Here is a 23,780-nt window from a genome sequence, read left to right on the forward strand (position 1 = left end):
AATCAATGGAATACATAAAAAAAATCCTTTATTATACGGCAACATCTAAATTAAATATATGATAATACAGGAGAATGAAACCTTACAACTATCATAAAATAACTGCTCCTCACCAGCTCTGGGTCCTGTATCAGTCCCAAAAACACAATTACAATTTTCGACTACGAGTTAAGGAATCCATCGACTAAAAACAATTACAGTCAAATTGATCTCTTCCCTAATAAAAGCATCTGCTGTGAAAGATCGAGACGTGATATGCTGCTGAATTTTACAAATTCCAACTCCAGTTGCATTTCAAATTTTTGTGACTGTTTTTCTTGAGGTGATCTTCCTAAAAAGAAAGCTCCCACATAAAGCTTACAATTTCCGCGCTTCAATTCACCATTTTTGAAGGTTTCAGTGCAATAAATTGGAATTTTTAAATAACTCTTTGACATACCACTAGAAATTCTGTTCAACCTCACCATCGCAATCCCCCCATACGTGTAACCATCTTCAACAAATTTCATTTTCCCCTCCCCATCATCTAACTGCCCCTCGCCCTCGTCAATCCTCAATCGCCTCCATCATGGAGAATCTCGGTGCCGCCTTCCAATTAGCACTAGAAGTTCTCTTGAGTCTCTCGTTCCTGATCCCCACAAAGAGTTCACTCAAATCAGGCGTACACTTTTTCGCCCCGAAGAACTTAAGGACAACATCCACAGGCATAAACTGCTGCATCTCGAGCTGTGCCCTCCTGACATCGGCCCTGGCCCAGTGAGGGATAGGATGTTTGGGCCTGCTCTCATCATCGCTCTCGTCATCATCAGGATCGCTGTCCAAAACGTAAGCCTGTGGCTCCTGCATCTTCTGCTCGACCCTCTGCTTAGCCTTGGCCATCATGTGTGCCTTCAGCTTGAGTGCCTCCAGCGCAGCCATCTGCTGATTCCTGGCCTCCATGAGCCGCTTCCTCTCTGCCTCTTGCTCCTTCCTCTTCTGCTCAGCGAGCGCCCTCTCGGCCTCCTCTTGCTCCTGAATCTTCTGAATCCTCATCATCTCCTCCTGTCTCCGCCTCTCCTCCTTCTCCTGCGCCCTCTGCAGCTGTGCCAACTTCTTCCTCTCTGCCTCCTCCTTAAGCTTCTCCTGCGCCATCAGTGCCTGCCTCGCCTTGTCCTCTCTCTCCTTCTCCAGCTGTAGACGCCTCTGCTGCTCCAGCTTCTCCCTGGCCTCTCTCGCCAGTCTGTTCTTCAGCTCCTTCTCCTCTCGCTTTCTCTTCTTCTCTTCGGTCAACGCCTTCAGGTTCTCCTCCTTCTTCTTCCTCGCGTCTTCCTCGGCCAACTTCTTCTTCTCAGCTAGACTGTCCATCGACTCTGATTTCGTCAATGGTTTATTTCCAACCAGAGACTCTGTCGAGCCTACCCCATAAGCTTTAGAAGCTGTCACAGATTTTGGTGGAGGAATGTGAGAGGCCGGTGTCTGATGAATTTTGTTCACCGACATGGGCATCTGCAAACGAGACTTGGAGACAGGAGTTGTCCTCTGACTCTGCTTACTCGTCAACTTGTCGTTGGGCAGTGGGAAGTACTTTGGCTTCGTTGCAGAAGCCATAATATTCTCCTTGGACTCCTCGTTCTCACGTTTCTGACGTGTCAGAGAGATCTTCTTGGCTTTGGCCAGTGACTTCCGAGCAAGCTTCTGCGCCAGTGTCTGGATGTGGGGGAGTTCCTCCACAGCAGCGGCGGCCATCGCTCTTGTCTTGGTCCTCGTGAGTCTCGCTGGTGGGTCTACCTCCGACTGCGGAGAGTTCTGGACAGCTTGCTCAAACGCCTCAACTTTTCTCTTCACGGACTGCTTGGCGTAGGGACTAAAGAGCGCGTTGGACTTGTACTTCAGCTCCCGGAGGGGCTTGGATTTGGAGTCTGTCCGAGGGAGCTTTTGAGGGGTTGATGGGGCGTCTTCTTCTGAGGAAGATGAGACGCTGCGGGGCTTTTTGAATTTCTCGGGGAGGCGTTTTGACTTCTTTGGGAGGCCCTTGCGCTCCGGGGAGGACTCATCGTCTGTCAGGATCGCGTCGAACTCCTGGTTTGCCAGGGATTCCTTTAACGCGGCTAACTTGTTTTGGAGAGTTTTCTTTGACTGGGATACTGGGACTACTGGGGATATTATCGGGACATTTAAACTGGTCTTTTGAGATGACGTTTGAGAGCTTATCGAGGCTTTCTTTATCGTTATTGTCTCGTTTATCTTTTCTAGAACTACTGTTGCGTTCATCATCTTGCGGTCGATTGTCATGGTTGTGTTGGGGTTCATCGTCGAGTTCATGGGAATTGATTTGCCTACTGCGTCCTCGTAGAGGGAGGGCTCGGTTATTGTCTCGTTTTCGGGAAGCTCCAGGGTTTCGTCGATTATCGTTTCGCTCTTCTTTGAAATCTGAGGAAGTGGATCGCCAGTGCGGGTCACGCGGATTTGGGGGGTGGGGGGAGTATTTTTATCGGAAGAGGAGTCCTTTTCTGAAAGGGGCTCATCTTTGATCTTCCGGGAACGATGCTTTGATTCCTGTTTACTGGTCTTGGCCACCTTCGGGGGCGGACGATCATCCTCCTCCGAACCGGAGAATGAGGCCTTCGGGCGCTTCGACCGACTGCTGCGGAGGGTCTGGTTCTGGGGATTTTCCAGATATTTTTAGGGGTTGAACGTATAGTGATGGCAAAATACTGAATAGGATATTTTATTGCTTTTTGAAAGGAAAAAAACTGAAAAGGATTCACCTTGAATTTCAACATAATTTGGGAGAAATCGTCCAATGAGACGAAATTTAAAAAATCATAAAATATCCTCATACTTCAACCCAAATGTAACAATAGCTCAGGGGTAAAATGGGATCATCATCTCACCATTTCATTAGTGAATAATAAAAATAAAATAAAATCAAATTAAAAACCTTGATAGCTTCGACGATAACGTCCTGTTCATGAGAAGGTCTCCTCATCTTGATGTTGAGTGTCAAGGACTGTTGTTTCTTGATGCTCTCAGAGGCCTTCTGTGATGCAGCTCGTCTCGACCTGGCGGGTTTCAACTCCTCGTCATCACTCTCCGTTTTCGGAGTGTGTTCCGAGGCATTCATAACATCATCCTCAGGGATAGTTTGGATTCTCTGGAGTGGTGGCCTCTTGGAGGCCTTGGGGGTCTTTGGCATGAGTGGGCCAGAGGCTTCTGAAGGTATCTGGGCGACTATGCTCCTCAAGAACTCCAGCTCACTGGCTTCTCTCTCACCCAGGCATTTGAGTATCTCCACATGCTTCTTTTGGAGTGTCTCGGAGTCGTTTCTGATTATGTTTATGGCGGCTTCCGCCATGTCCCGATCCATGATTAAAAATATGTTCTGGATAAGGGGGAAAACAATGTCCAGTAATTGACTCTGATAGCACATTAAAAAAAAAATTAACCTCCATGAAACGTTACAAATTAATTGAAAAACCGTTTCATATTGTCTGTTATGTTGAATATTTGCGCAATTATTAAGTTAACTAATTTTCGCTTAAATAATTTCCCTGGTTAGAAAAAATTTTGTCAGGCAGTTATAATGAATAATCATGCAATTACCTGGAAAGTAACCCCGTGTTTCATGAAATATCAGTAATTGGCATTAAATACCAATTTCGGGGGGTTTTTTTACAAAGCACTAACTTGTCCAGACGTGAATTATCGTCCACCCTTTAACCTAAGTGATGTAAACAACGCCGGTTCAATTCTCCAATGAAACTCAGCAGAAAACTGATAAACAAATGTTGATTTAACGTCACTATACGGAGGCCCGTTACCGAATCATAAAAAAATACGAATAACAACGGACGAGTGATTAAAGGGACGAAGATGCCTCAGTTCCAAACGCGCGCCCGGGGGACTTCAATTCGCCATCATCTACCGACTTGTGACTGTTGTAACGACTTTCGCGTTCAAACTTGAAAATTTTACGGGGGGCCAGCGCCTCTCGTGGCCATTTTAATTTGTCGTTGGACATGAAAATTACCTTTACGATTTCTTCAAAATGAGAACGGGACTTGAACATCAATTATAACCTCAATCAAAATAATTTTGCTTCTGACCAGTATCTGAGTTAAAAAAATAAATAATAAAACTTGAAAAAACAATTGAGAGTCAATAAATACCAGAGAATTGTGCGTGGAATATCCGATATATTCAGCCAATTCTGATCGAGTATTATCAACGCCTGCCAAATATTCATGACTACAATGACTGCTGATTGACACTGTAGATTGTACATAAACATCGAATAGCAACAATGTTTCATGACGTGTTGAGAGCAGTAACCATAATTGACATTGTTTAATTCTCCATTCTACCAATTGTCAACAACAATGCTGCATCGCTCCTGCAGCTTCTTCTCCCGCAGTAAATTCAGTTATTGCCATCTCGATCAGTTGTTTACATTGAAGATATTCGTGGCAAAACGACACGCAAGTATTTTAATAACCCCCAGGAATGGAAATTGTTACAAACTACGGCTGCCCAGGGAAAGCAAACGAATCTGCCATAAGGAGTCGAATTTTTTTGACAAACGATGTCCCTCTCTCAGTATTACCAGGCAGTCTGGAGATGACAGCAAGACGAAGAATCAGGAGATACCGAAGTTAGTGAAGGAATTGACGCAAACTTTGCAGCAGAAAATTGTTGAATTGAATGGGGGAGAAAAACTCGGGAAACTTAGGGAGAGAATTTTAGAAGTTGAATCAGTCGTTTTGGCGAAAAAAATTGAGGCTATTGGTGATAAGATCGAAGGCAAGAATGAGGGGTCTAAGGACACCGAGAAGAAAGAAGAAGCTCTGAAAAAGGGTAGGCAAATTCAAGGATTATTATTTTGAATAAGCAGATGTTGACAAAAACGTGTTTCTTTCAGCCAAAAGACGAGTAGATCACTCAGCTTCATCCCTAGAAAGGAACTTTATCACTCCAGTCCGCGCAATGTCGGATTTTCTGCTGAAGCCAACGGATCTAGGGTCTCTACCCAAGACGAAACGAAGGTCACCTTACGAAGACAAACCTCCAATCACCGTTTATTGGAGGAAAGATGTCGAAGCTAAGTAAGCTGGTTTGTTTCTCCTTACATCCACTATTTCCAGTAAAGCAATTTCATTATCGGTAGCATCATTCGATGTGTATGTAATTATGCCATTGGTTTTAGGGCTATAGAAGTCTGGGGCTCACGGGAAGCCCTGTTGAAGGAGTTACTGAAGAAAGAACTCGAATTGAAAACTTATCAGCAAAGTAAATAAAATAATTAATGGGATATGTAGAGGAAGGGAAATAGGTTAATTACTCTTAATGAAAAATACTCTACAGAAAGAATTAATCACATGAGCTATTTCTAGACGATTTGCCTCTCTCTTAATTCAATGTTTATGAATTTTAACCGTCGAATAATTGACTATTGCAGATGTTTTCACAGTCAAAAGACGTCTGCGTGATTACAGACGAGAACTAGGTAATAAACCTGACACCATCGATGACAAGAATGAAGGACTCTTCGGCAGGTCCGGAAGAGTAGTTTTAACAGCTGTAGTAATGTAAATACCGCACTTTATGTGCCAGGAAATCCAAAAATAATAATTAGTACCTTTTTATAACTATTTTCATCTCTTTACAGAAATGCTAGTAATTTTTTATTTAAACTCGTCGCCTGGGTGTACACTGGCTCTCACAGTATGTTTTCGGAATGTATACATTCCGCCGCGGATACATTTAATCAGCTCATATTAGCTTATGGTATTCACAAATCAGTTCAGGTATGACACTGCATATAATTGTTAACATGTTAAAATTGAAAATCTGAACTGCAGAAAAAATTGTGCATTCGTCAGGTCAGTAAATATTCCTTCCTTTTTTTGCAGAATCCAAATGCAGATCATCCTTATGGCTATACTAACATGAAGTACGTCTCGTCATTGATATCAGGCGTTGGAATTTTTTGCGTTGGCACGGGGCTCTCGATTTACCACGGAATCCATGGAATTCTCTTCCCTAATCCGGTCGAGTCGTTCTACTGGGCCTATTTTATTCTCGGCGGCTCCCTGGTATCCGAGGGAGCGACTCTCCTGGTGGCCATCAATTCAGTGAGGAAAGGAGCTGAAGAGAAACGTCAGTCATTCAAGGACTACGTGCTTTCTGGGCAGGATCCTTCGGTGAATGTCGTACTTATGGAGGATTTAGCTGCAGTTATGGGAGTGACCGTAGCTGGATGTTGTATGGGACTGACTTCTCACCTGGGGAATCCAGTCTTCGATGCTGTTGGATCGTTGCTCGTTGGGGGGCTTCTCGGGGGTGTTGCATCATTTATTATTTATACGAATGTTGCTGCTCTCATTGGGAGGAGCATTCCACAGGAGAATCTTGATAAAATTAATGCTGAACTGGAGTCTGACGTTATGGTGAGGAAAAAATATGTTTTAGAGGAAGTCTTTTTGTCGGGACACCGTGAGACGGGGAATGATATAATAAAATTAAAATGTGGGGCTGAAAATTTTGTATTGATAGGTTCGAGCGATTTATGATGTCAAAGGAATTGATATGGGGAACAGTCTTGTTCGATACAAAGCAGAGATCGATTTCGATGGACGAGAATTAACTCGGGCTTACCTTGATAAGCATGACCTGGATGCAATGCTGGAGGTAATTTATTTTTCATTGCATTGAAATGATTTCCAGTGGAAATTCAGAACTTGCCTAAAAATTGTTTTTTATATTTATAGGAGGTTAAAAAAATGCAGAGTATTGATGCACTTGAGATATTTCTGTTGAAGCATGGGGAGAATATCGTTGACATGCTGGGTGGTGAAATCGACAGAATCGAATTGAAGCTGAAGGTAATCTTTGCTATCGACTCATGTCAACTGATATTTTAAAAAAATTTAATCTTCACTTCACGAAGATTTAATGAATTTTCATCAATTTCCTCCATTTTTTTTTCAGAAAAATCATCCAGAAATTCGGCACTGTGATCTTGAGGTTCTCTGAACCCTTATTATTAATTATCTTTAATGAAGCTAGTGTAAATACACAGCAATGATTATTAATCGGCGGAAAAATGAAGATTCTGCACTTAATAATTCTACAGCGCTTCGGTACCAGAGAAATCGGAGACATTCGATAGCGATAAAACTGTTCATGACTATTCATATTTATTGAAATCGAAAGGCAATTATTTTTTAATTCTCGTGGATTTTTTAATGTAAATGATTATCTTGACTTGCGTGAAAGATCCATAATAAAAATTCCTCGAATGCTGAGATAACCAATTTCTTTCTTTTATGTACCCATCGTCATGCGCACCATTTGCATTTCCACTTTATGTTTAAGTTTCAATATTTAGTTAAGATAAAAACGCGGATTGGACAATGAAACGCGCCACTCACAAATATTTGTAATGTGAAATGAATGAGATGGAATGAAGGGTCGACGGGTGAAGGTCGAGGCAACAATTACGTGAAGTTATTGTTTAAAAACTAAAAGAAATGATGTTTTTTAAATTTTGATTCAGAAATTAAGCTTTCGATCACTTCCTGCGACTCTTAATTTTCCAGTTTTTTATGTCTTTATCTAACCGCGATGCAGAAAATGATATTATCAACAAAATCATCAACGTTCATGTCATTCCAACCAAACCCGGGCTTCGTGTAAATCTCGCCGCGTCTCGTAATCATCCACGTGGATGAAAAAAGTGGTAAAATGAATGATTGATTCCACAAAATCATCGTTACTAGTGTTAAATTGTCACCGGATCGACTCACCACCCCTCTCCCGACAACCACCCGCACGAAAATGGCAGTAAGTTGTTGACACTCATTCCCCGCTCCGAACTGTCATCCGCTCCAATTCACAAATTCATTATCGTGTTAATTTTGAATAAAAACTGAAATGTCACTCTCGTTGAATGATGAAATTTCACGTCACATTCCTTGTGCATTTGCCACGGTTTTAATAATCCCTGTGGTTAACTGGCTAACCTAAAAAAAATTTGGACTCTGATCGTCTCATTTCACCCGCATTTATTTATTTATTTTTACTTTTTTCTTTCAGCCACCGACAAAAAGCACAAAAGTGGCGACGAGAGGAGCTAAACAAATTGTCGAAGAGAATGTTTCGACGTTGAATTTTTACAGGAACATGGTCTTCATTGCTTCCGGAGTTTATCTCGTTACTATGCTCGTTTTTTTTTCCTTCACAACGTTGACGATAGTAAGTAATAACCGAATGAATTATTTGGCAACACAGAATAAATTTGACAGTCAATTTTATTTTGTTATTCTGGTTTTTGGCGTTCGCATGACAGCTGGGTGCACATTCTGAATAACGGTTATGCTATAGTGGCTGGTAACGGCTAGTAACGATTTTCAAAGTTCGGGGAGTTATAGAAATTTCCTCCGAAAGAAACACTCAGTCAATTTCTTTGGAAAATACGTCATTGACAGGCTAAGACAAAAAATTGTCTGCTGTGGCGTTATGGCCCAGATTTGTTCAATTACATTATTCACGAATATGTGGGCGTGCAGCATTGACAGCGTGACACTTGTCACCGCAATTGGATTACATTGACATCGTGACCAGTAATAAGAAAAGTAATGTTTTATTTACGAAGTGCTATGAGTAGGCACATATTAGACCTGATTTGGACTCCTCCGTGTACGAAAGTTGGAACTCACTGCAATTAGTCAGGTGGCATAATTATCATGATTGAGTGATGAGCTTTTATATTTAATTGCTATCCCTAGTTAATTACTAACACTCAGACTTAGACTAGATTCCTGCCACCGGTCATAGGACAAGAAGGATTGCAGGTAAAATGAACGTGCCGAAGTACAAGTGTTCATGTTTATGTTGAAGGAAAATATTGGGCAAGAAATGCGGAAGGAGGCGAGAAAATGCTACATAATGGCGGTTATTATTGAAGGGAATTCAAGGTTATACGGATATCATCGTAATGATTGCTGTAATCGCATTACAGAATATTAAATTTTTTATGTCTACGTTGATCAAGGTTGATGGAAGGGATTTTAGGAAGGAAATGTTTCAGTGAAGACGAGTGAGCTCGTCAAGGCTAACTGAACTGTTAAATATTTTTATCGATACTTCCCCTTCGACCTATAAAATTCGATGAAATTTACGGACATAATCGGAAGCAGTTTGACTGTGTGAAAGGTTGCTCATCAAAATGAGACCGTCTCCATTTTATTTTTCTCATTTATAAAAAAAATTAAAATTTTTTTGTCCTTGCCTCACTCTTTGATATTTTGGAGAAATATTTATAAGATGATCATGAATATTCAATCTCGCGATTTTCGTATCTTTCGCATCGGCCCATAGAACCTTCAGAATATTCAAATTAAGTGAGTGCACTACTGTCAGTATCCTTGTACCAATTTTTCCTTCGTTGCCGAAATTATTAATAACAGGCTAGAGTTGGAGTCGCAGAAAAAAGGGCATAAAGATATTCATCGTTTCTAAATTGAACATCAGGATCGAGACGTTATTTTCATATTTAAAAAAATTATTAAAATCAATTTTTTTCCTGGATTTGTCTACGAAATCTGTTGAGTCTCCCACTCAGAAAAATATTCAATCAAAATTTAATTGATACATAATTTTTTCACAATCTTCCGTGACTTATCTAAATCGTCTGAAAAAAAATTACGATCCCGTCACTTAAATTTTCCGATTCGATTTCGTAATCGGCGAGTGAACTATGAATTCCATAATTTTTATAGACCATTTGTCTACGTGTGCGTGCTTAAAGAGTTATTACCGATATCTCCTGACTCTTTAAGTTTTTTGCAATTTTCTAGGAAACGATTCATCAGATTGGCACAAAAAAAATTGTTTCCGATTTTACCGTCATTCAATAGCTCTCATAATTTTATAGTTATGCCACCTCTGTATATTTTCATTAAAGTTTCGGGAATTTTCGAAAAACTGTGGCATTTCTTTTATTTTTATCATTTGGTCATAAATCGTTGCACAGTCACGTTCCAACTATTGCAACAATTTTTGGCATGTTTAACATTGTTGCCTTTCATTGTATTTCTTAAGTGCGGTGAGACCTAGAATTTCCCTCTCATTGAATTTTTTTCTCGTTAAATTTAGTAGTGCAATATCCGTTGCACGTGATTGAAATCGCGTGGAACTGACTCACCTACGGGGTTGCGGGCGGTGACCAAATTAGGGTAGGGCAGGTGTTTTATATGAGATCTACAAGAGGGAGGGGTGGGAATTACCAAAAAAATCTAGTAATGGCATCGCAAATTTTATTGGCTTGAGCATGAATCTTTCCTGAACTTCTGCGAAAATTTTCCAGAAATTTTATGATCCATTAAACTGTGTAACACTATCTATCAGCATTTGCTCGATATCTTGGGACTGACATAAATATTCATAAAAATATTTCCATACGAATAATGATTGTTCTGGAACATATGATTATCCCTAATCATGAACTATAATGATCAATGTTTTTTTTCCAGTCATTAACTGTCCTCACCGCCGTAACGTACGTAGCTAGTTATCAATTTATGGCGTACATGGCGCGGCCGAACTTCGGTGAATCCGGACAAATACTGGATTCCGGAATTGATCTCAACATGGAGGGCGGAATTGCCGAGTGAGTCCCTCATTAAACTGCGAGATAATCACATTGAAAATCAAGTTGTTGATTTTTATGGATGAGCGCATTTATGCGATGTTTTTTTCGAAATCATAGATTTCTCTCTACAAATCCAACTCAACATCCGAATCTTTTATAGTCTGCAGAATCTCCTCTTTTTTTCGTATCATTAAAATTTTTCTAGAGTTCCTCTTCGCGAATATTATCCTATCCTTATCGCCACCTTTTGGAATTTTACAGGCATGTTAAGGACCTTATAATTCTCACAGCTGGATGCCAAGTATTGTCTCTCACGACAAATTACTTCTGGTGGTTGTGGATATTGGTAAGTGTAGGAAAAGGTTATTCAAATCTCGTCACAAATTAATTGGATTTACTGCTACCTAATTGATTGCTAAAATCCTGCAGAAATGAATGAAAAATTTATTTGGAAGACCTGTCTCACAGGTGCTCTAGTAACGCAATAAATCCAATTCTTGTTTTGTATTCAGGCACCACTTCGCGGTTTCTACATGCTCTGGACTAAACTCCTCGCCCCCTGGTTCTTCTCCTCCCCCGCGCCCCAACCCGAGATGGACGAGAAGAAGCAACGGAAATTGGAACGGAAGATGGCAAGACGTCAATGATAAATATCCGCAGAATTTTTTCTTCAATTTTTAATAAATAAAGCATCAATACAAAATAATGTCTCATCTCCACAGTATGTACAGCAAGATCATAAAAAAATTATTCATCAGAAAATGACCACTAATTTGTCTCCGACCCTAACAATAGATCCAACAGAGCATAAAAAAAACAAGACGAATAAAAAAATCAATTTACAACAGTCGTCAAATTCCCCGGTGTTAATTTTTGCGAAACAGACAATTTAATTCTCCCTATTCCCCTTTTACCGGCACAGTGAAATGCATTCCAAAGTATAGGTAGTCAGCAACGAATGGCACTCACTTGGTTTCGGCATTACTACAAGTTAGCTCGACCAGTTCATTACACTCGCACGTGTTATTTTTTTTCCTTGGATTCAGTCTCGATCGTGTCGATCGCGTAGAGACATCACAGACGATTAAAAGTTATCGAGTAGAATTTTTTTTATCTATGCCGGTAACACTACCAGGGGGACATTTTTGTTATCAAGGGTTGTGATTAGAATCGACGAAATAGTTTGGGAATGGAATCGACGAGACTCAACTGTATGGCTAGATCAAAGGTTGAGGACGTTCCTTTTTTTTTCCTTCTTCTCGCTGTTAACATAGGCACATCTACTTAAGTCAGATGTCCCGAGTACGGTGGAGTCAGTGCGAAAGGGGTAACGATACGCCAAACACCGGTTAATGTCCATTAATTAATGATTATTCAATTTCATGGTGATAATAATTGTGCCTGGAATTCTTGAAAAATGAACTGCAGGGCGTTTATACCGCTCCCTGTTGCAATTTTATTTTTATGTTTATGCGCGAGTGGAGATTTTATTGAGGACTATTGCAAGAGAAATGCCAGCGGCTGCGTTGACCAATTGGTGGCGAAAATAGCTGAGGGATTTGATGATGATAATCAATCTGGTGGTAGTGCTATCCCGAGGATTATGGGCTCTGTGGTTTCGGGGGCCAATGGGGAATTTCATGCACCCTGGTTTCTGAGTCTTCCGCTACTTCCGGTGCTGTTTGCATCCTCTCCGACACTTCCGGAGGGAGAGTGCAAGAGGCACTCGCTCAGGTATCTTCGCGAGCTGAGGAATGGAACACTTTGGGCGTCGCGAAGTAAGTAATGATGTTTGCGATTTTTGAGTCTTCGTGTTTACTGGGGGATTGTTTCATTATTTCACACAGAAGTTGATAAATCGAAACACTTTCATCTCTTGAACTTTTTTTAAATTTCATCTTAAACGTCCGATAACTGAGTCCCTCATACGGCATTAGAATTATCTTATGTCTGATAATCGTGTGATTAAAGTAAATTCGAGTCTAGTTGACATTTTTAAGGTTTTTAAACATGACAATAGTGCTCCGGTCCAAGGACGATATTGAGAAGAAAATAAATGGAAAGTTCGGGTTGAAATTCGAAGGGGAATCAATCAAATCCTATTATGCTGAAGAATACGAAAAATATTTTACAATGTCGATGTTTTGCAGGCGCGAAGTAACGAACCAAATCCGAGTTTTTTGTGAAATTGTCAATGAACCTGTTTAAAATGACAGTTGTGAACTTTAGATGCGGTAGATGCAGATCGTGTTACACATCAGTTATGTCAGCGAATTATGTAATTTCATTTATATGTCCATTTCTCTATTACACTGAGAGATTTCTCTCTCCATTAGCGCATTTGATAAATGTTATTGCCACCTGAAATCCCCGGGGGATTCTCGTATTTGGAACATAAACAATTAATTTTGCTTCGATTTTGTTGAGCTAAATTCTTCGAAAAAGTGATGAAGAGTCACGATACAGGAATTCATCTCGTTGTCAAATTGATGTGCACAATTTTTATAAATTTTCTTGTAGTGTTATTGCAATATTAAATAATCGTAAAAGCACGGTGGCGACGATTATAGTGCGAGCAGTGGAGAGTTAACTGGGAATAGACATTACCATAACTCCTATCCATAATCTCTGTGTCAATTCATCACAAATTTAGCTCGTAACCGAGAAATGTTTGTCAAAGAATCGCAATTTGTCATGAAAAAAGGGAAAAATTAGCATTCTCGAATGATGAATTCTGTGAAAGGAAAATCATGTTTTTCTAGTGTTCGACTCTTCCGTGAAGTACCCAGAGGGTATAATAGCAGGTCACACACGTCACTACGGAAATTTTGACGAGTGCTATGAATTGAGCGCTAAAATTCCACGACAAGATGCTGGATCAGAACCTGATGAGATTAATGGCCGCTATTGTCTCGTAAAAATTCATTATAAAAAGACAAATCCATCGCCCAGCAGAACAGCCCCATTCACCCTGAATTTTGATCCCAATGAGTCAGCATGGGAGGCTGTGAAGGTCAGTATCAACAATAATTGAAGGCCTAATTTTTGCGGGAAAATGACAAGTGATCCTGTGACCTCGTCCTAGATCATATTATTTTTATATCGCAGCGATTTTATTTGGAAGACTTTCTTCATTCACCTTGAACATAAAAATCACTGAACGATTTGGGAATCCCATTTTTCCCCGAGGGAATTTATGTTTATTTTGAAAGGTCAGAAATCCTCGGCATTTCTGCCAGTCATCTCGTCAATTTAAATCTGTTATGATAATAATCCCCAAATATGACACCGCAAATATATTCTGCTGACGGAATTTTTCCGATCATTTCCAATCATCAACAATTAATATTTTCGATCAAATATTCTAGGAAAGATACATTAATTGTCACATATAAATGCCTCATGGGTAATGACTTACTTCATTAAGGACCGGAAAATATATCTGACCGTGGCAATGAAATCAGAGAAATTTACATGTCTTACACAAACGTCATTACATCATGAGCTAACAACCCGACTGGATTCAAATGCCTCGTATCAATCATATATTCATGAAATCACGGATAACGAGATTCCGTCAATGAATGGTATCTTGCAGGAAAAAGGTGACTTCCGACGAGTGAGAAGGTACAATCTGGAGTTGGCCTTGTGTGTGCCATCATCTTGCTCAGCGGGAGATGTGGAGAAGGCCTTGACGGAGCCCTTAAGGAGGATAGGAGAGGAAAAACAAGTTGTTGTTCATACGAGTATTAAAGGGAACACATGTCAGTCCAAAATTGATGTGCCGCAATTTTCAACCTCTGCCAAGGTCTATTGGTATGACATTGAGTTTTATAAAATAGGAATTTTTTTTCCACAAAAACTTACAGCTTTATGCAACTACGAATATCTATTTAAAAAACGCCTAATGAGCTTTGATTGGTCCGAACGACGAGGGAAGAAAATTGAATAATTCTCTTCTGATTGTTCTACGCAATAGCGCAATTCCATTCCCCAGGATGATGATCGGAGAAATAATCGTTTCATTTTTTTTCACAGTTGTTAAACGGTGATAAATTTTTCCAGTGAGATAGAAATTAGAAGTGATCGAGAATCGCCGGAAAATTGCTATCATTCACGCTATTACCCCCCACCCCTCTCCGCAATACTTGCATATTTGATTAACGATCAGTAAATGATGGAGATGAGAGCAAAATTATCCTAAAGTCGAATAATCAATGCAAGTGGTCTGTTAATTACAGTTACATCATTCTCACACTGGTTGCATTGGTTTGTATGAGCACGTGGTATGACAATGCAATGACACATGAGAAAGATCCATACGATGGTGGCTTTGCTGCAGACTTACTGCTTTGCTTCTCAGCCAGAAGAAATATTAAAAGTATAATGGAGGTATCGTACTCACATCCAGGATTGGACAGCATCCACTTCATCCGGTTTTTCTTCATGTGCGCTGCGATGTTCGGTCACCGGTACATGCAGTATTACGCGAATCCTATGGTGAATCCAGAGTATCTTGAACATGTAAGCATTAGAATTTTAGCCGTTAGGTGGGAAGATATGAAGATGAAATGATTTTTCTCGTCATTCCAGGTGCAAACAAATGTTTATAAAAATAGAAATATTTTTTTTCCAAATCACTTTCATAAATTGTTGGGTGTTTTTGGGAAGGGGAATGTCTGGACAGAAAAGTCGGTGAACCGGTACCAGTTCCCTACTGCATTCATATTATTTTTAACCGGTGTTCGATCATTAAGAAGACATTTTACACAATTCCTTCCTGAACATCTCTAAATGGTCGGGCACCTCATGCGTTCGCGGCCAGACCAGTTGACATATACAGCGCTTAAATCGAAAGGCGACTTGATTAGAAAATCCCCACATCACATCATCTTCCGTGAAGATGGTTGTAGCTTCTACACTGAGAGAAGAATTCATTTTACCACGGGGTTATTTTCAGGAAACACAAACTCCCCTAAAATTACACTTATGCAATGGACCATTTTCACCTGTGTGACACGACTTCTGAATGAATCAATGATTCGCGTAAATCTGATTTTATTTTTTAGACCTACACGGTACCTTCTTCGATACTCCTTTACAACGGACCAATTATTGTCGATGGATTTTTCGCTGTTGGAGGATTACTTGTAGCTTATTATTTATTAAAAGAACTGGACAATGGGAGGAAAATCAATTTTTCGGCTTACGTCCTCATTCGATACATCAGGTGACTATTAAAAAATATTTTTTCTTTCAAACCGTTATTCACTTGATTTTGCTGACTACGAAAAAATTTCAAACAATAGGCTATCAATAATGAATCACGCGATTCCCATGGTACTTCGAAAGAATGGAGAGGCTATTGACATCATTTTTTCAAGTCATGATTACATTCTTTTCAATTATGATTGAGTGATCGTTGAAACATCGACTTATGGGAAAAAATATATTTCACGCAGAAAATGAACAATGAATTTATGTATTCCAATTATTATTATATATATAAAATTTCAATAATTGACTGAAGGTCTCCGGGTAACAGTCAGTAAGTTCTCGCAAAAACTAGCAAAAAATTTCGCTAAAAGTAAACAAAATCAATAAGATAAGTTGAACGATTGCAATACTTCCATTGAGAAAGAACTGCAAAAAATATTCACTGTCAATTTTTATTTTCCAGATTGACGCCATCGTATGTTGCAATAATAGGTTTTATTGCCCTGATTTTACCGCATTTGAGCACTGGCCCCTACTGGTCCCACAAAATAGGCCTAGAAAGTGAAGCCTGTGCGGCAAATTGGTGGACCAATATTCTCTATATCAATAACTACGTCAATACCGAGAAAATGGTGAGTTTTGCACAAGACTGAATAAAATGTCAGTCGAACGCAATAAACAGTAATATAATGCTAATGTGGAGGGGAAAATTCTCTTATTACTTAATTCCTTGCATTTTCTTTCCTCTTTTTTTTCTTTTATAGTGCATGTTCCAATCGTGGTACGTGGCCGTTGACTATCACCTGTACATAATTGCGCTCTTTGCTGTTTATTTTTTTTGGAAATTACCACGGAGACTGGGATATCCTTTCCTCGTTGCAATCATCGTTGCCGGCTGTGTTATATCTTTCGGAATAACGTACATTTACAGTATTCAGCCCATGTGGTTGGGATTGCCTTTGTGAGTAAATGAATGAAATGTAGAAGGGAATTTTGTAATTTTTTTATGCGAATTATTCTGGAAATATTGACAAGTGCTAGAGGGGCACTTACGCTCGATAATTCAACTGGAGTATCTTGACACTACTTGAAATTTTAGAAGTGACTCTTCGCAGGTAGAATGGCTCCTGAGTGTTAGTGTCTTTGAATCATTTTTCGCATAATAGATGAGGGATTTATGACATAATAATATTCTGAATAACTGGAGCATAACATTTCTAGATTAAAGTGAAATTGCAATTTGTCATTTTTGCTGCGGTTGGCATGCAACTGCTCTTTCTCCTTCATTATTTATTCAGATATATTTCCTGATTATTGCTATCTCAGTCGAAGAAGTATATTTCGATCCAGCGAAACGACAAATTTGTTTTTAGAAATCGAAGAATGAAAAAAAATTCCATGGATTAAACATTTGATGCAACTTTCCGAAAGAGTTGATTGCAATTTTTTCCTCAGTATGCACGAAGTGAGAGAAGATCCGTACTTCACCGATCATTACGTAAGAACACATGAGCGTATTGCAGCGTATTTCGTCGGTGTTCTCGCCGGTGCTATTATCTATGATCACCGCCGATCTCCTTGGAAACTTTCTCAAGTAAATAATCGAAGATCTGAAACTTTAATGGCTGATGGGCATTCAAAAGCTTACATTATTTATTGTCCTCTGCAGCCCTGGTCGAGCACCTTGTTCATGCTGTTGGTTCTAGTGCTTGGTGTGACATCACAAAATTTGGGCCATAAATACTATGATCCGAATGTAAATGTATCTGCGATCGAGAGTGCACTTTATTCGAGCTTTCACAGACCTGCATTTGCCATTTCGGTTGTTGCGGTGGTCGTGCTACTGACCGTTGGTGAAGGATTAGGTAAATTATTGCGTCAATTTGCGTGAGTTAATTTACGGTAAAATCATAATTGGGGGGAAGAATAGTCTCAAGTAATAGCCTTTATATATTAAGAAATTTTCCTCTCAGTGTTTTGTTAGGGTGATTTCATGAATAAATATTTCATTGTCTGAGACTGACGAATGTCTACGTATGGAGGTATACGCTAATCCGATTGACAGGTTCTTTATTCAATTTTTTTCTTCAACAGAAGTCTATCACAGCTTCCTCAAAGGCCGTTGGGTCCAGCCCGTAGCGAAATTAACATACGGCGCTTATCTAATTCACAACATCAATCAGTCCTACGACGTGGGTGTCATTAGACAGGCGAGAACATTTTCATTCCACAATGTGGTAAGTTTTTTTTTACATGTTATATTGATAGTATGAACGGATGAATGAGTGATTAATCATTCTACGCAGGTCTGTTGTGAAATATTTATTTCATCACACTGTTGGCAGACTGAGGAAAAAATGTTTTGTGCCGAGATGATTTTTCACTTCCAAATTTCAGTCTGCAGAGGTGTACCAATTGACATTATTTTACATACACCCACAAAGCTTTATCCCAAGTTGAAATATTATCATCTCTGAAGATTTTACAGAGATGAATGAAAGAGATCTTACATAAACTTAATCTTCAAGTCTTCACGAATTTTTTTTTCCCACAAAATCGTCGTTTTGTGTTTAGGAAATTGTTTAGTTTAAAGAAGAAAGGACAAACATACGATTCTGGATAATAACTTGCTCTTAAAATTATTAGTATAGGGAAATATTTCAAACTACATCGATTTTTTTTGCATCTACAGTTTTGGGATTTCGTGCCAGACGTAGTTCTGACCTTCTCGTTATCCTTGATGGTAGCATTGATTATCGAGGGACCCTTTAGAAAAATTGAAAAAGTATTCATCAACAAGAGATCATCCAAAGAGCATTCCATTTCCAAGTAAGGGAATTTTATCATTGTCATGTACTTCTTAGTCAGGTTTACATGAGAAAAAATATATGATATTTTTTTTCCAGAGATCCCGCGAGTATCGTCGCAACTGAGAAGAAGATCACCTAGTCTGAATTTCGAACAACCGAGTTTCTTGTAAATAGTTCCCACCCATTGCTAAATAATAACTTTCCTCTGACCCACGTCATTTATTGAGTATGTTTTAGTACTTAACGAGGCCTCTGTTTTGAAGGTATTATGAAAATCAGGAAGAATAAATACCTTGTTGTTGTGGAAATGATTTCTTTCCTCATTGCAATTTCCTGCCTATCTCAAGTCTCAAGGTGGGAGTGAGTTCCAAGAACACGCCAAGAGGAATATTCAATGAAAACGAATTTTCTTTCCGTACTTTCAAAGCGAAGGTGGTGAGAAATTCAGCGGAGCAGATACCTAAGTTTTATCTGAAAACGCAGAATTTTTTCAGAGTGTTTCTTAATTTTTTTGAGTCGCTTTCGTAATCGGCTGTGTATACGTTATTTTTTTCTATGAGCGATGGACCCGCCATCTACGTCTCTGTGAGGCAGCTGGATACAGCTCGGTACGTATAACAGTTCACCCTCGTTGCAATCATATGATTTCTAGTTTCTTTATGTAGTACATACAGATAAAGATGTGAACTTGTTTTCTTAGGGTAATAAAATCTAATTTTACCTTCGTAGATTCCATCGAATGGAAGACAGCTACGACTGACAGGAGTGCGAGGCGTATTATTCAGTTATGAGTGAAAAATTTGTGGAAATTTGTTGATAATCATCGTGGGGTAAGTTCAATAACCTTTTCAACTGGAAACGTCAGAATGGATTGACAACAATTAACCGTGATTAAGAGTGTTTACATACAACTCACGTATGCAAGACTTGTTGATTTGTTATTCTCCTAATTTAGAATGACATTATCCACTTCACTAACAGTTTTTAACGATCAATCCTCATGAATAATCGCGGAAATCTGTATTGAAAGGGGTTAAAATTGCACGAATGCAACTTCAATTTTGATTATTAAAATCTGAAGGGAAGCTGACCCAAATGGGAACATTCTGATTGAACTTGTGGCCAATCAGAGGTCTAGCAATAATGACAGTCATTTAGTTTGACGTGTCAACATATCAGTGTTGTGGAAAATTTATCTAACGTTTCAAGGTTATGGAAAAGAAGAAAAGCGATGATAAAAACTTAGAGAATATATAAATCGTGTATTCGAAATCGACTGTCAGTGTCATAAGAAGTTTCACAATAGATAATTTGTGTTTCTGTGTTAAAAAATACTTTAACTACTTTACGTATTTTTTTATCAACTGAAAGGCTTCTCTACTTTCATAGTCGAATAGTGAAGTATTTATTTGACCTCTCAACTTTAAGTTTCCAGATATTTCACAATAATTTTATGATTATAACTGGGGAGACTTAAATCTTATCTCGACATTGACCTGCTGATTTTTTTCAATCTGAAGAAAAATTAGAAAATTTATTTCCAGAGGTCTCGAGTTATTATTTAGACGAAAATTAAAAATATTAACCCCTCTCTATCACAAAAAGACTTCGAGCAATGAAAATATTGGGTTAATCATTTGCAGATGCATCTCACTACCGGCTCACGTCCATTCGACCACCTGAGCCTTCCCACTGTCCGCAGCAAGAAATCCTCCCTTAAATCTGTCACCACCATGTAGTACTCTCTCTTCCACCTCCTCGCCTCCAAAATGATGACTACCTTCATACCAATGTCCTCAATACGCCGAAAATGGTTGATAATTCTGCTGCTAATACTCATCCCATGTACCGTCCTGAACCTCTACTCCTTTCCCGACATGGGAGAGGAGACAATCCTACAGAATGGAATAGCCGAGCTGCAGGCAAAGCTCGAGCATCTTCAATCGAAATACGTAAACACTCGGGAAGAGATAAACCTCCTCTCTCACCAGCTTCTCCTGATGACTGAGAATTCCCACGTGCTTCCTGATTTGCAATTCATGATGCTGAATGGCACCTCAAACTTGACAACCATCAAACTCCCCACGATCTACAACTTCCTGCCACACTTCTTGAACGACCCCAACAGTCTGAGGCCAGCTTTTCTCCAAAGCAAAGGTCGAACTGGTGTAAGCATGGTCCTAGGGGTTCCCACAGTCAAGAGGGAGGTCCAGAGTTACCTTCTAGCCACTCTCAAGAACCTGATGGACAGAATGACCCCTGAGGAGGCCATGGACACCATCATAATCGTGATGGTGGCCGAAACTGACATGGAGTACGTGAGCTACGTGGCCAAGCAGATCGAGGTGCAGTTCCCAATCGAGTCTGAGAGTGGACTCATAGAAGTCATATCTCCATCGCCCTCCTACTACCCAGATCTGTCCAAATTGAGGGACACTCTGGGGGATGATCATCAGAGGGTCGTTTGGAGGTCCAAACAAAACCTGGACTTTGCATTCTTAATGTCCTACGCACAGACCAAGGGGACCTTTTACATCCAGCTGGAGGATGATATCCTGGCTAAGCAGAACTTCATCACCATCATGAAGTCCTGTGCACTGCAGAAAATCAGTCAAAAGGAAAATTGGCTTGTTCTGGATTTTTGCCAGCTCGGGTTCATCGGCAAGTTGTTCAAGTGCGTGGAGCTGCCCTGGTTGATTCAGTTTTTTCTCATGTTTCATAATGACAAGCCTGTCGACTGGTTGCTGGATCATTTGGTTACCAATAAAGTTTGCAGTCTTGATATGGATCCTAAGCATTGCAAGATGGCTAAAGCTGAAGTTTGGATGCATTACAAGCCATCGTTGTTTCAACACATTGGGACACACTCGTCATTGAAGGGGAAGGTGCAGAAATTGAAGGACAAACAGTTTGGAAAGGTCACTATGTTTTATGCACATACCAATCCTGATGCTGTCGTGGAGACCAAAATCAAGCCGTTTAAAAAGTATACGCTTTATAAAGCGTACAAGGGAGAAAATTTCTTCTGGGGACTACTGCCACAACCTGGGGATCATCTCAAGTTTAAATTCAGCCATCCTATTTTTGTGAAAACGTAAGTATTGAATATTTGAATAGCCTCGTCTTTTATTGAATAAAAATCTTTTTTTGATTTCGCAAGAATTCAGGTGTATACTTCTTTCAGATATTTATTTAGGAGTGGCAATCCGGAGCGTCCTCTTGACAAATTTTATAATACAACAGTTGAAGTACTTCCCGAGTCTTCAAAGATCGTCAATAGAAATAATAATGATGTCACAGAGGATGGTTACATTATCATAGGTAGAGAAAAATATTAATTTTGTTTGGATATTGCAAATTACTATGTCTTTGCGTCGGAAATTACAATTTTTATGTTTTTATTTAAGGTAAATTTGATAGCCTTGGATTGGCTCAAGGAACAGTTGACAGAAAGTACGGAAAAATATCCGTTCTGAGATTAACAGTACACAGTGAAAGTGCAAATTGGGCAATTCTATCCGAGGTCAGGTTATTTATTGCTGCACATTCTAGTACTGTTCTTCTGATTTCATATGATTTCCCCACAATTTGTCTGCAATGTTGTTAAGAGTTGAATAGTGATATGCATGAACAAACCCAATAGACAACCGGGTACATTCGAATAAATGAATATTTTTTTCTGAAAAGGGCACCGCAAAATTCTCAATTTTTCTTTATCTCCAGATTCATATAGTTGAAGATCTAACAAGTTGACGATCACCAGGGAGTGGAGGAAAATATCGCTTTCAAGTGCATTAACAACTGCTGGAATTAAAGTAATTAAAGTACCTGCCAAACTGAGGAATGAAGAAGATAAGCTCACTCCTGTTTATTTATACTATAAACGCAATATTATATGAATGAGTATCACATCGAAGAAACAACCTTTGTGCTTCTCCCTAAGGTATTTACCAACTGTTATTGTTACATTTATAGTTTAAATATGATATATTTTTTGATTCCCACAAGATTTTCTAAATATGAGACCTGAGTAACAGCAGAATATTCTGCATAACTTGTGCAGCATTATTGATTCTTTGTAATTATTATTTTCTGATTATTTTAATGGGTATTAATATATGATGTGATCAGTATGACAGAGATTTTATTATTTTTCTGTTTTGTTGTTTATTTTTTTGTCTATCATTTGAGGGGATTTATCTCGATGAATTATTCAAAATACACAGTATTCTCATTAACATTTATTGATATATTTATTTATTTACATGGGATTTAATGTGATGTTAATGTGGAGTGCCGTCATTATGTGTGGAAATATTTGATGTTTTCAATTTCATTGGGAAAATTGGTCAGATCGTTCCGGGATTTTTTCAATAACCTTTGGAACACTCAGATTTTAACTAGACAGGGTGAAATGAAAAATAGATGGGGAGTAAAAGAACTCAGTTTTATGATGGGCTTTCAATGAATATATTTTCGAATCTCCAAAAGCTGACATCTTCACAATCTGGATTCATTTTTGAAGAACTGATTGTGCTCTATATTTTTCACGTCACTGCTGAATTATTTATTCAGCCATTTTGTGGGAAATTGTGGAAATATGTCAAGAAAAAAAAAACGAACGGCAATGGCTTTTCATATTTCTTCCTAAATCACGAATGATGATAATTTTCTGGTTATTTTTTACCAGACGCCTGTCCATTTTGAAATTACGAAAGAATTTAATCCATTGAATTGTGGAATAATCCATAATTGATGGAAAACTCAGCGAAATTGAAGAAAGTTATATTTATAAAATTAAAGGTACTTAGCTCAAGCCATTATTGTGTAATTTATGATACTGAGCGGAGTAGAAGAGTAAAATAGAAATAATGAAAAATAAAATAAAATTTCGCGATAATTCTACACTAAAATAAATTCTTTTTTTACTCGAACTTCCACCCAAAAAAATCAATGAGACCCTTGAACGGAGAGATTCACTCTTTTTCTGGAAATCCTGAAGATGAAAATCTTGAATTTTTTATTAGAAATGAATTTCTGAAGGAGTGTAGCTCATTGGAAATGGTATCTTGTTACTCTTATCGATTACTGATTTATTGAGAGCTTGACTGACAAACATTATT

General features: G+C 38.9%; 5 protein-coding genes across 7 annotated transcripts; 4 read left to right on the forward strand and 1 right to left on the reverse strand.

The window, feature by feature from the left end:
* Positions 1-11: 11 nt before the first annotated feature.
* Incenp (Inner centromere protein) lies at positions 12-3,923 on the reverse strand. The gene is made up of 3 exons (XM_064126913.1): positions 3,583-3,923; positions 2,921-3,361; positions 12-2,640 (listed from the first exon to the last, which is right to left on the reverse strand). Exons 1-3 carry the CDS (start codon positions 3,604-3,606, stop codon positions 547-549), a joined length of 2,559 nt encoding a protein of 852 aa, XP_063982983.1. The 5' UTR covers positions 3,607-3,923; the 3' UTR covers positions 12-546.
* A 103-nt stretch (positions 3,924-4,026) lies between these two features.
* LOC135165532 (proton-coupled zinc antiporter SLC30A9, mitochondrial) lies at positions 4,027-7,288 on the forward strand. Its single transcript, XM_064126921.1, has 9 exons — positions 4,027-4,833; positions 4,898-5,081; positions 5,183-5,265; positions 5,435-5,564; positions 5,645-5,783; positions 5,889-6,425; positions 6,532-6,666; positions 6,747-6,860; positions 6,967-7,288. The coding sequence occupies exons 1-9, from the start codon at positions 4,359-4,361 to the stop codon at positions 7,009-7,011; spliced, it is 1,842 nt and encodes a 613-aa protein (XP_063982991.1). The 5' UTR covers positions 4,027-4,358; the 3' UTR covers positions 7,012-7,288.
* A 360-nt stretch (positions 7,289-7,648) lies between these two features.
* On the forward strand, positions 7,649-11,486 carry LOC135165546 (transmembrane protein 208). The gene is made up of 5 exons (XM_064126944.1): positions 7,649-7,821; positions 8,074-8,232; positions 10,512-10,648; positions 10,892-10,976; positions 11,143-11,486. The coding sequence occupies exons 1-5, from the start codon at positions 7,816-7,818 to the stop codon at positions 11,275-11,277; spliced, it is 522 nt and encodes a 173-aa protein (XP_063983014.1). The 5' UTR covers positions 7,649-7,815; the 3' UTR covers positions 11,278-11,486.
* Positions 11,487-11,646: 160 nt separating this feature from the next.
* LOC135165527 (nose resistant to fluoxetine protein 6-like) lies at positions 11,647-18,965 on the forward strand. Its single transcript, XM_064126914.1, has 12 exons — positions 11,647-12,408; positions 13,393-13,643; positions 14,229-14,446; positions 14,872-15,154; positions 15,700-15,860; positions 16,311-16,479; positions 16,612-16,808; positions 17,303-17,441; positions 17,517-17,712; positions 17,942-18,084; positions 18,540-18,676; positions 18,754-18,965. The coding sequence occupies exons 1-12, from the start codon at positions 12,048-12,050 to the stop codon at positions 18,794-18,796; spliced, it is 2,298 nt and encodes a 765-aa protein (XP_063982984.1). The 5' UTR covers positions 11,647-12,047; the 3' UTR covers positions 18,797-18,965.
* A 320-nt stretch (positions 18,966-19,285) lies between these two features.
* On the forward strand, positions 19,286-22,790 carry LOC135165534 (alpha-1,3-mannosyl-glycoprotein 4-beta-N-acetylglucosaminyltransferase B). Of its 3 annotated transcripts, none has more exons than XM_064126923.1 (5): positions 19,286-19,487; positions 20,301-21,751; positions 21,842-21,978; positions 22,065-22,308; positions 22,381-22,790. In XM_064126923.1, the coding sequence occupies exons 2-4, from the start codon at positions 20,427-20,429 to the stop codon at positions 22,262-22,264; spliced, it is 1,662 nt and encodes a 553-aa protein (XP_063982993.1). In that variant the 5' UTR covers positions 19,286-19,487; positions 20,301-20,426; the 3' UTR covers positions 22,265-22,308; positions 22,381-22,790. The 3 variants fall into 3 exon arrangements, with proteins under 3 accessions (XP_063982993.1, XP_063982995.1, XP_063982994.1); XM_064126925.1 differs by having other exon boundaries at positions 19,288-19,487; positions 22,065-22,180; XM_064126924.1 differs by lacking the exon at positions 19,286-19,487 and adding an exon at positions 19,914-20,053.
* Positions 22,791-23,780: the final 990 nt, after the last annotated feature.

The sequence above is a fragment of the Diachasmimorpha longicaudata genome, chromosome 8 (genome assembly GCF_034640455.1).
Source record: "Diachasmimorpha longicaudata isolate KC_UGA_2023 chromosome 8, iyDiaLong2, whole genome shotgun sequence".
Lineage (NCBI taxonomy): Eukaryota > Metazoa > Arthropoda > Insecta > Hymenoptera > Braconidae > Diachasmimorpha > Diachasmimorpha longicaudata.

What these genes read in the sequence shown, in the direction of transcription:
- Incenp (XM_064126913.1), bottom strand. Translation starts at nt 3,606, where the DNA reads ATGAAACACGGGGTTACTTTCCAG. An exon ending in AACACGGGGTTACTTTCCAG is followed by an intron (nt 3,362 to 3,582) that starts GTAATTGCATGA and finishes CCCCTTATCCAG; the next exon opens with AACATATTTTTAATCATGGA. An exon ending in TTATCGTCGAAGCTATCAAG is followed by an intron (nt 2,641 to 2,920) that starts GTTTTTAATTTG and finishes GAAAATCCCCAG; the next exon opens with AACCAGACCCTCCGCAGCAG.
- LOC135165532 (XM_064126921.1), top strand. Translation starts at nt 4,359, where the DNA reads ATGCTGCATCGCTCCTGCAGCTTCTTCTCCCGCAGTAAATTCAGTTAT. An exon ending in GTATTCACAAATCAGTTCAG is followed by an intron (nt 5,784 to 5,888) that starts GTATGACACTGC and finishes CTTTTTTTGCAG; the next exon opens with AATCCAAATGCAGATCATCC. An exon ending in ACCTGGATGCAATGCTGGAG is followed by an intron (nt 6,667 to 6,746) that starts GTAATTTATTTT and finishes TTATATTTATAG; the next exon opens with GAGGTTAAAAAAATGCAGAG.
- LOC135165546 (XM_064126944.1), top strand. An exon ending in CCTTCACAACGTTGACGATA is followed by an intron (nt 8,233 to 10,511) that starts GTAAGTAATAAC and finishes TTTTTTTTCCAG; the next exon opens with TCATTAACTGTCCTCACCGC. An exon ending in TCTGGTGGTTGTGGATATTG is followed by an intron (nt 10,977 to 11,142) that starts GTAAGTGTAGGA and finishes TTTTGTATTCAG; the next exon opens with GCACCACTTCGCGGTTTCTA.
- LOC135165527 (XM_064126914.1), top strand. Translation starts at nt 12,048, where the DNA reads ATGAACTGCAGGGCGTTTATACCGCTCCCTGTTGCAATTTTATTTTTA. An exon ending in AACACTTTGGGCGTCGCGAA is followed by an intron (nt 12,409 to 13,392) that starts GTAAGTAATGAT and finishes ATGTTTTTCTAG; the next exon opens with TGTTCGACTCTTCCGTGAAG. An exon ending in GTCCTCATTCGATACATCAG is followed by an intron (nt 15,861 to 16,310) that starts GTGACTATTAAA and finishes TTTATTTTCCAG; the next exon opens with ATTGACGCCATCGTATGTTG.
- LOC135165534 (XM_064126923.1), top strand. Translation starts at nt 20,427, where the DNA reads ATGATGACTACCTTCATACCAATGTCCTCAATACGCCGAAAATGGTTG. An exon ending in CATCCTATTTTTGTGAAAAC is followed by an intron (nt 21,752 to 21,841) that starts GTAAGTATTGAA and finishes TACTTCTTTCAG; the next exon opens with ATATTTATTTAGGAGTGGCA. An exon ending in GGATGGTTACATTATCATAG is followed by an intron (nt 21,979 to 22,064) that starts GTAGAGAAAAAT and finishes TTTTTATTTAAG; the next exon opens with GTAAATTTGATAGCCTTGGA.